This window comes from Tripterygium wilfordii, chromosome 17 (genome assembly GCF_013401445.1).
Source record: "Tripterygium wilfordii isolate XIE 37 chromosome 17, ASM1340144v1, whole genome shotgun sequence".
NCBI classification, from domain to species: Eukaryota; Viridiplantae; Streptophyta; class Magnoliopsida; order Celastrales; family Celastraceae; genus Tripterygium; species Tripterygium wilfordii.
Genome location: NC_052248.1, coordinates 10,836,034 through 10,845,236, shown reverse-complemented (window position 1 = coordinate 10,845,236; position 9,203 = coordinate 10,836,034). Strand labels below are relative to the sequence as shown.

Sequence of the window (9,203 nt, the reverse complement as noted above, 5' to 3'; positions counted from 1 at the left end):
GACATTACTAGTATATCGAATTATTTTTATATAGAAGTTTATAATAGTTTTGTTACCTTTCTCATTGAAATGAAATTGAACATTAGACACACATCTGTCTAACCCAACCGATTATCAACCGAGCCACCTCTCGTTAGTAAAAGTGTCTTAACTTATAATCACATGGAACCTATTTTCTAACTTATAATCACATCGACCTATACGAGCAATTAGCACTTCCCCCCAAAACCATAGTTCTCTCTTTAGATTATCCATGCACTTTTACTGCAAGTGGACTTTTCACCATGCAAAACAAGAATGCTGGTGGTATTTTACAGATATTGCATCATCATCAGGAACTTGCATAGCTAAATCATTGAAATTTACAGATATATTTTCCCAAATGTTTGCCAATTTTTCACAAAAAGAAAGAATTTAAAAATATCTATCAATAGAGCTACTCTGACTCTCTGCATCAATATCATTAGTTCTGTCACAGATCGCAAGAGCGTTGATGGGATCCAGTCGAAGGCCCAGAGCCCACTAAAGCATTGTTATTTCTTGCAAACGGTGGTTCATGGAGAGGCATCGTCTTGCCTAGAAATAGCATGAAATATCAACAAATATGAATCTATAAATTGCAACCGGGAGCAAGCAGCAAGGGCATTTCATACCATCCAGCAATTACAGAAGTGATACTTAGCAACTTCTTTCACTTTCCAAGAAACTAGACCTGCAAGGAGCACCATATAGAATAGCCAAATGTACTCTGCCAGTCAAGTAGCAACCCCATTTTCATACTTGCTCTTCACTAGTCTCAGTAGGAAATCTGTAAAGATGTTCTCATAATCTGGCATTTTCCCATATCCTGCAATTCGTCAGTGAACTTGTTAATAACACACCACATATTCATATGATAAGATACATGCGTAAAAAAAACTTGTTACATGAAGAGGTCTAGCTGTAGTTTAGATATACAGTAGAGGAGGGTGCCAGAATTAAGTGGGTACTTGCACATTACTTGGGAGTTTCCTTCCAAAGTCGGTGCCAAGAACAATTAAAATATGCCCAGCAGAGCATCTTGTTTCTCAGTTCCTCCTGTTCTCTTCCTTTTTTCCCTCTCCCCTTTTTGGTATTCTTGTTTTACTATTAAAACGACTAAAACCATCCTTGATGTTGGTTTTCCTTAGGATGGTACATTACATGTAATTTACTCAGTTGTCCATATAAAACTTACAATTACTTTCCAGATCTCTTTTTTTAGAAGCAAACACAATATAATTCTTTGCAGATTATAAGGAAAGAGTTTCATTCTAAGTATTCCAAATTTTACAAATGCAGAAAAATTGATTCCATCAAAAAGAAAAGCAAAAAAGGTAAAATATTATACTTACCAGGGAAGTAGTTGATGTCAATGACGTAAAAGACATCTCTGGTTCCATGCTCTCGTATCATGTCTATGTTGAACAACTGGAGCCCCTGAAGCAAATAAACTTGACAGATAAGGAAAAGACCAGAGAACTATGCAAGTAATGTCAGATAACTCGATTAGAGGAGGAGAGAAGAGAAGGAAAAAGAGAAGTAGTGGAAGTTACTAGTCGGCAACGAAGCTCCTTTGCGAGCCTCTCAAGCAATGATTGTGGTGGAAGTTCTGCAAGAGTGCCATACTAGTGTGAGGAAAGCCGCTAGAACCCATAAACATAAAACTGGTACATTTATTGCATGTCTCAAACAAGATGGCAGAAGGCATTAATTAAACAAAGATCTGGATGGAAAACTCAACCATCCAAAGGTCCCGCAAAGAAAGTACTCATTGATACAACTGACTAGGTAGGAACAGATTGATCCTACATTACCATTCAAGTGATTCAACCCAATAAGTTAACTTGTTAGGTTGGGCATTTCACATCATTTATACATATTCTAACAATCCCCTCACCTGTGGGCTGGGCAATTCAACGGCCCAACATGTGCACAACAACCGAAGCCCAACACTAGGACTACTCTCACACAAGGCCCTCACTTAGGTCAACAACAAACACACACAAAGGCCCACACTTGGGGTAACAACAAATGAAGGTTTAAATTCCGGAAGCTAAGGTTTGAACCCAAGAACTTCCGCTAACTAATCTTAACAAACAACCTCCTGTAAAATTTTTAAAAGTAACAAAATAAAAATATGACTGGATATGGCATCCACATTAATAAATCTACGCACCATGAAGAACGCGTGTAATCATTTAAAGAAGAAGTTCTAATGAACGCACCAGCAACAGATGGATCCAGGTCTGCATCGTCAGCAGAAGCCGAAGCAGATGAAACTCTTGGAAAACGAAATACACCACCCACTTTTGCTAGTTCACACTTGTTGACATTTGGTAGAGAAAAACGCCTCACGACCTTTATGGTTTCCCCAACAATATAGATCTTAAAGAGAACACCACCTACAATTAGATCAAGAAAATAAACTCAAAATAACAGTAATGATGATTGCATGGTTGATGACGCTTATCTATTAGTTGCAACTGTATACCATGGTTAACAAACTCTTGCAGAACCAATGGAGGTTCAAGTTCTGAGAGTGAATGTTGATCGTAAGCAAGAAACAGCTCATGTGACTTGGCCGTTCCATCTACTAGCAGTGGCTTCACAACTGCAAACAATTAGTTAAGGAAATCAATTAATCCAATAGTAAATAAAAAATAAAGCATCCATTTACAGAAAATCAGGAATTGTGTTTCTAACGAGCATGAGGCTCCAATAAGAGACACATGACAATTAATATATTAACTTGAAAGACAAAACCCCTGAAGGGTACCAGTCTTGCAAAGGGAACAAAGAAAACAAACCTAACGGCAGCTTTAGCCCAGCCATATTAACTTCGTGAGAGATGGATGATGGGTCTTTCATGACCACCATTTGCCTCGGAACAGCAACCTTGCCTATCGTAGTAAGTTTTTACAGAATTTGTTCAGTACCTCGAAAATATTATATTACACATCATCTATGGTACTCGAAAAAATAAAGAAGAAGGATCTTGAGAAAATTTAAGGAGAAAAAAAATCCTCTTACAGTCGAACATAAAGCATTACCATGACAATCAGTTAAATTTAGCTCTACCACATCCTGAAGCATGGACTCGCGATTGTGCAAATGCTGAATAGCATGCGGCGGATCAAGCACGGTTACTTCTGGATGTGTTTTCCGGTAATCCTTAAATTAAGAAAGGGATGATGTAATAGAAGTTAAAAGTGGTAAACACAACCTCATTGTTTGAACACAAACAATTTCAAACTAGGAAGAAATAAAATATGCTATAATGGGTAATGGTTTGATAAAAGTTCAATTCCACCCATCTAATAGCCAGCAAGCCATGAAATAAGAATAAACTTGGAGATTTGCACCATCTCAGCCATCACAGTATATTGCCAAAAAGTCCGAAAATTTTTAGGCAACTTGTATCTATTAAGTTGGACTATTTACTGGTAGGACAACCATAAGCAAAGACTTTTTGACAATTTTCTATTTTCTTTCATGTTTGTCAAAAAAAAAAGTCATTCAATCTCGCTATGAGTCTAAACAAAAAACTACGCAAAGTCTCTAAAAATTTATACACAGCCTAAATAAATAGTACTTTACTCCTCCCAGCCCAATCTCTATCTCTGCCTAGTCAACAATAGACCTAGTGCACTTCACATAAATCACATAAGTAACACGATCAAAGGCTGTGTGCCAGTAAGAAAGTAAATGGAAAAGTGGGACAAGAAATGCCAATTGTAATTTCACTGCTTCCTTCAAATAGATGTTGGACAAGAATATCCATATTCATATTTTTGATTGCAGACCAACTTGGTTCTTTGAATTTTAATAAGGTTTTAAGGAATGGAATCTTTGTCTTTATTACTTCACATTCTTGGCATAAAGATCCACAACAGAAGCTTCATGCACCAAAAGGATTAAATCAGGTGAACCCAGTGGGTTAAGATTCAAATTTGACACAATTTTTCAAATATTTTACCCATTCAATATTAGGGAGTCTAGATGCATTGAGATATATTTTGTATGAGGTAGAGCCAAATTAAATTTGGAACAATTAATGTTGTGACAGCAATTGCTAAAGTGGATTGCAATTTCTCTTTTAAAATAACCTGTCATTAGCACCCCATCAAACACAAACACTAATTTTGCTGATGGATCAAGGACAAGTCATTATATTATTATCTTATGCCCAATAAAAATTCAGAATACCCAGATAAACATATACAATGTTTAAGGCTTTAAGCCCAAAGAAGCATCAATGTGAAGGAAAAGTAACAAAAAAAGAATAGCCTAGAATCTGATTTTGTCAGGAAAAACATATATTAAATCAGAGTTGGAAAAGAATGAACTAAAGAAAGTCATTCAATGGACAAATAGTATTCTAAAAAGTCTACGACCTACAAGAAAAAAGAAACTTGTGGATGCAAATGTGACATCACGAACTCAGACACAAGAAGCAAATAATAAGAATCAGAAGTAATCCTGAAAAAATAAGAAATCGGTGATAAATGCATGTGCATATTTGACAAAAAATTCAAACTGCTTTGTAAATGTAACATTTTGGCAACTCTCGTCAATGAATCACCCAAAAAGTATTAGTAAAATCTCTTATTTACTCAAAATTATTAGTTCGAAATGCATAAATCTCTAAATTACACCCATTATCAAAAATCTTAGATACTCATGTCAGTAAACCCAGACAAACCAAATACTTCCAGCTAGATGATGACAACTTAAAAGAACTCTTGTTAAACAATCCAAAAAACCTTTAACAACTAACTTCGCCATTACCCAAAAAATTAAAGTCCTCACTTGTTCAAATTTTTGAGAAACTGATTTCAACTATGTGATCAGGATTCATTGTGAGACTGAAAGAAAGGACTCTGCATATTAGGTTGAAACAATAAATGAGCTTTAATGGTCAGAACATTTGGTTGCTCAACCAATCACCATTAGTACATACTCATACTTATCTTTGAAATGAATAGCAGGAAGTATATTATGCCATGAAACATGTTGAAATTCAAGGAACATCACAAATTATCTTGTTCATGTCCATACATGTCATGAAGTAGAAATATAGTACCATAAAGTTTAGATGGACAAACCTCGATAACTCCGCCCCATTCATTTCCAAACAGCTGCAATGAACATAATAAGACCCATAAGAGAGTTGCTTATGTGCTACGCGCATACTTCATTAATTTAGATGAAGTAAAGTAGGATTTGGCTTCATTCAGCCTTTTCACCGGGCCACACATGAGTTTACTTATTAACAGGATAAAAAAGATTTTACAATCACTCCAAAAACATAGGGGAAAAAAGCTATTGAAAATTTCAAGAAACGAAACATCCAAAAGACAAAATTGCAAATTTGCAACTGTATCGGAGAAGAAATCAGCACTTGCCTTATGCAAAACGACATCAAAAGGGCCTTGTTGAGACAGTGGCCTGTTTTGATCAATCGCAACAAATAATATCCCCTTTTTTCTGCGCCAAGCATAAAAAGACTCGAGTTATGCACCCAGAAACGAAACAAATTAAAAGCAAAAAACGAGTGCAAGAGCCAAACAGCATAATTAGGGGGCCAAAGTTACAACCAGCTATCAGCTAACCATATTTTTCTAGTCCTTTTATGATACGAAGCAAGTGAATATAGATTTTGTTAAAGTACGAGTTTACCATGCCATGAATATAGATTTCGTTAAAGTATGAGTTTACCATGCCATTATTATGCATACAGCAGGGGAAGAAAAGGGAGCAGGAAATTGCTATAAGAAAAAAAAAATTTAAAAAATAGTCCAACGAAGCTTGAAGCGCTTGTCCTATTTCTCTCAAGTGGGGGTTGGATGAAACTGAAGAAACGCAGTATTTTATTGAATATTTTAACAACCTGCTGACAGATGACAAATCTTTCTTCCATTCAGAAGATTCAGATATAAATAAAGAATACTAATAAAGCCCCTTGATACAACATCAGCATGGCAAATATAAGGAAAAGCGCATACATCCATAATCAATATTCTTAAGAATGATCCAATCCAGAGGAAATGTAGTCCAAATTAAGACCACAGAACAAACCACGTAGCATTGACCATAGGTTTCGCATTCAAAAGAAATTCCAATGGTATATATGGAGGAATATTCCCATTTCAAAGAAAAATATATGACAAAGGTGCCCACAGGGTCCTGATAAAGTCAAGCAAACACAGTTGCCTTACTGTCTCAAGAAAGAATATTTAGATATTCGATTATCATCCTACAACTTGAAAATCTACTTTTTCCATGGGCAGTAAAAGTACCCAATTGAAACTCCAAAAGAAACAAAAAGAAAATAACCAAAAACTCACACAACTCCATCAATTTTCAAAGAATCCATTTAAGGAAATATAAATACCCCATTTCAAATCCACCATAAAATATGCTGTATACACATTCAGAAAAATACATATACAAACATGCGCGTGTATACAAAAGAAAGACGATAAAAATGTAAACTTCAAGGCAATCGGATGTGTTTGTGCGGATAGTGTATTACCGAGCCAAGCCTTCAAGCTTGGGCTGCAAAAAACTCTTTTTCTTCTTCGATGTCAAAGCATAACCCACCACCATTTCCAGTGGCTGCAAGGACATCCGAGGATTCAATTCCATTACCTCGGCGTCCTCTCTTCCTCCTCCGCCCTCCCTCAAGATTTCACCGCTAAACCTCATGATCACAAAACCCTAAACTCGCAAATCAATCAATCTTGATTCCGGACTCTCCTATACCGTCTCTGTTTTTGCCTCTCTCAATTGTTGAATATTATTGAGAAATCGAGGACAGATAGTTCAAAACGGAGAATGAAAATCAATTCCCTTCTCTATCTCGTTCAATGGAAGACGAGAAAGGGAGAGCGAAAGGCACAAGAAAGAGTCTTCTCTCTGTGTATATGTATAGGAGCTTTCGTTGCTGCTACACTCTATATAAACATGTGTGTGGACTGGTGTATGTATATGTTTATACGCACGACAGAGTGGACCGACGTCGAGCGGATAATTTATATAGCGAGAGAGAATATTCAGTTTGCAGAGGAGAGAAAAAAAATAAAAGAGAGGAATTGAAGTGGAAGGAGAAGTAAATTATGTGTAAATATATATAATTATATGGTATTAATATCATATATTATACACATGATTTCCAGGCAAAAAAAATAAATAAATACTATTTGAGAGTCTAGTTCAGATGAAACTTATATGTGTGATATTTTATAGAGATATCTGAATTTGAATATTTTTATTCTTTTCCTTTATATTTAAATAAATAAATAAATGATTGAGATTTCCAAAGAAGATTAAATTTTTTTCCTTTTGACCAATTTACCCCTCCTTTGTGTTTATAATTTCCTTTTTCATTCATAAAGTTAGGGGTGTTCGCGGTCGGTTTCGGTCGGTTTTTGACGACATTGAGGGTGAAACCGACACGATCGGTTTTTGTATAAGATGCAACCAAAAACCGACCAATGATAAATTTGATATTAGTAAAACCGACCAATCGATTTAGGTCGGTTTTCGGTTTTTGTATGACCATAAAAAATAAAATTGGAGTATTCTTTCTCCATGCTTATAACTCCAAAAATTTATATGTACACACAGTTCCAAATAGCTAAATTTATGACATGTACACAAATTGATTCCATAATGTCAAATGCATAACAAATACGCAATAGCTAAATGGTAAATAGTGACTCTATCACATTAAATTAAACAAACATGATTAATTAATCCATATATGATATCTGACATAATCACATAATAGCTGACCATCAAAGAAAAATCCAATAAAAATAAAAATAAAAATTTTACAGAGTTTCATACATATAGTTAAACATTTAAAATAATCAACAAAAACACCAAAACCACCATGTTCTCATGAGACTTCTTGCTTGGCAGCAGCAGGGGCACAGCAGCAGGGGCACTTCTGAAGTACTCTGGTTTGAAGTTTGAACACATGAAATTACACATAAGTTTTAATACTTCAACAATAGTAATAAAAATCAAGTTAGCTTAAATTCACATACACTTGATCATATCTCTTCAAGATCCTCGCATTCCTCGACAACATTTTCTCCCATGTTTAATGCCTGAACTTTTTCATGAATCTCTGCAATAAACAATCATAAATCATATATAAGGCCATAAGCTACATAGAAAAATAAAATAAAATGGAGCATTTTATAATTTAAATTACCACCTTCAAGCTTTTCGTAGTCTTCAATTTGATCCATAGCTTCTCGAAGATTGATTGGAGTAGAAGATTTACGGATCCAATTTTGGGTGCAAATTAGGGCCTCAACTGTAAAAGGGCATAAAGAACTGCGAAATGGATCGATAACTCGCCCTGCCGTGCTGAATGTCGATTCGGAAGCCACTGTAGACACGGGAATCGCAAGGACATCCCTTGCAATTAAAGAAAGCACATGATATCTACTTGCATTCACCTTCCACCAAGCAAGTAGATTAAAACCATCTTTGTCATTCTCCAAACTCTCTCCCAAATATCGATCAACTTCAGATTTATTTTCCAAAGATTGAGAATCCTTCAAATGTTTTTTAAAACTCGCCAATCTCGCTGCCCTCATATCCGTAGGCAGAGATTCATTGCTTCCCAATGTATTTGATTGACTCACTTTCTCTTGTGTGCTACTAACTCCATTATTTTGAGCATATGCATCATATAAACGAGTCAAAGTACTTTTAACTTTCTCTGGCAATCCCGGGACTGAATTGAAAGAAAATTCAATCATCTTTAATTTATATCGAGGATCAAGAACAAATGCAACAAACAACAAACCATTCATAGCATTAATGCTGCCCCAGTATTTGTTAAACTTAGCCATCATATTCACAACCACATTTTTCAGCATTTCATCGCTTAAAGCACAGTCAGACTCAATAGTATCTTGAATCATTAACAGCTCCATAATAAAACCATTAGATGTGACATGTTGAGATCCTGAGAATCGCACAGTTGCATCATAAAAAATTTTCAGAAACTTCACAAATAACCTTACTTTCTCCCAATCAGAAGCAGTAGGAACCCCAAAAGTGATCCTTTAATGGCAAGTGTCTGTAGTAAGACAAAAACGTTGTCCTTTAATGGCTTTTTCATCTCTGACTTTTCCTTCTCATACAACAAAATACATTCC

The 9,203-nt window shown here is 35.5% G+C and overlaps 1 protein-coding gene across 5 annotated transcripts; it reads right to left on the bottom strand.

Moving 5' to 3' along the window:
* Window positions 1–320: 320 nt before the first annotated feature.
* On the bottom strand, window positions 321–7,106 carry LOC119982153 (inositol-tetrakisphosphate 1-kinase 3-like). 5 transcript variants are annotated; one of them, XM_038825366.1, is made up of 11 exons: window positions 6,557–7,106; window positions 5,427–5,508; window positions 5,127–5,159; window positions 3,072–3,192; window positions 2,829–2,921; window positions 2,513–2,632; window positions 2,247–2,423; window positions 1,575–1,630; window positions 1,374–1,458; window positions 654–847; window positions 321–576 (listed from the first exon to the last, which is right to left on the bottom strand). In XM_038825366.1, the coding sequence occupies exons 1-10, from the start codon at window positions 6,727–6,729 to the stop codon at window positions 756–758; spliced, it is 1,032 nt and encodes a 343-aa protein (XP_038681294.1). In that variant the 5' UTR covers window positions 6,730–7,106; the 3' UTR covers window positions 321–576; window positions 654–755. The 5 variants fall into 5 exon arrangements, with proteins under 5 accessions (XP_038681294.1, XP_038681292.1, XP_038681293.1 ...); XM_038825364.1 differs by having other exon boundaries at window positions 5,105–5,159; window positions 6,557–7,099; XM_038825365.1 differs by lacking the exon at window positions 6,557–7,106 and adding an exon at window positions 5,740–6,087 and having other exon boundaries at window positions 5,105–5,159.
* Between the last annotated feature and the right edge of the window lie 2,097 nt (window positions 7,107–9,203).

What these genes read in the sequence shown, in the direction of transcription:
- LOC119982153 (XM_038825366.1), bottom strand. Translation starts at nt 6,729, where the DNA reads ATGAGGTTTAGCGGTGAAATCTTGAGGGAGGGCGGAGGAGGAAGAGAG. An exon ending in TTGATGTCGTTTTGCATAAG is followed by an intron (nt 5,160 to 5,426) that starts GCAAGTGCTGAT and finishes TGTTCATTGCAG; the next exon opens with CTGTTTGGAAATGAATGGGG. An exon ending in TGACATCAACTACTTCCCTG is followed by an intron (nt 848 to 1,373) that starts GTAAGTATAATA and finishes GACGAATTGCAG; the next exon opens with GATATGGGAAAATGCCAGAT.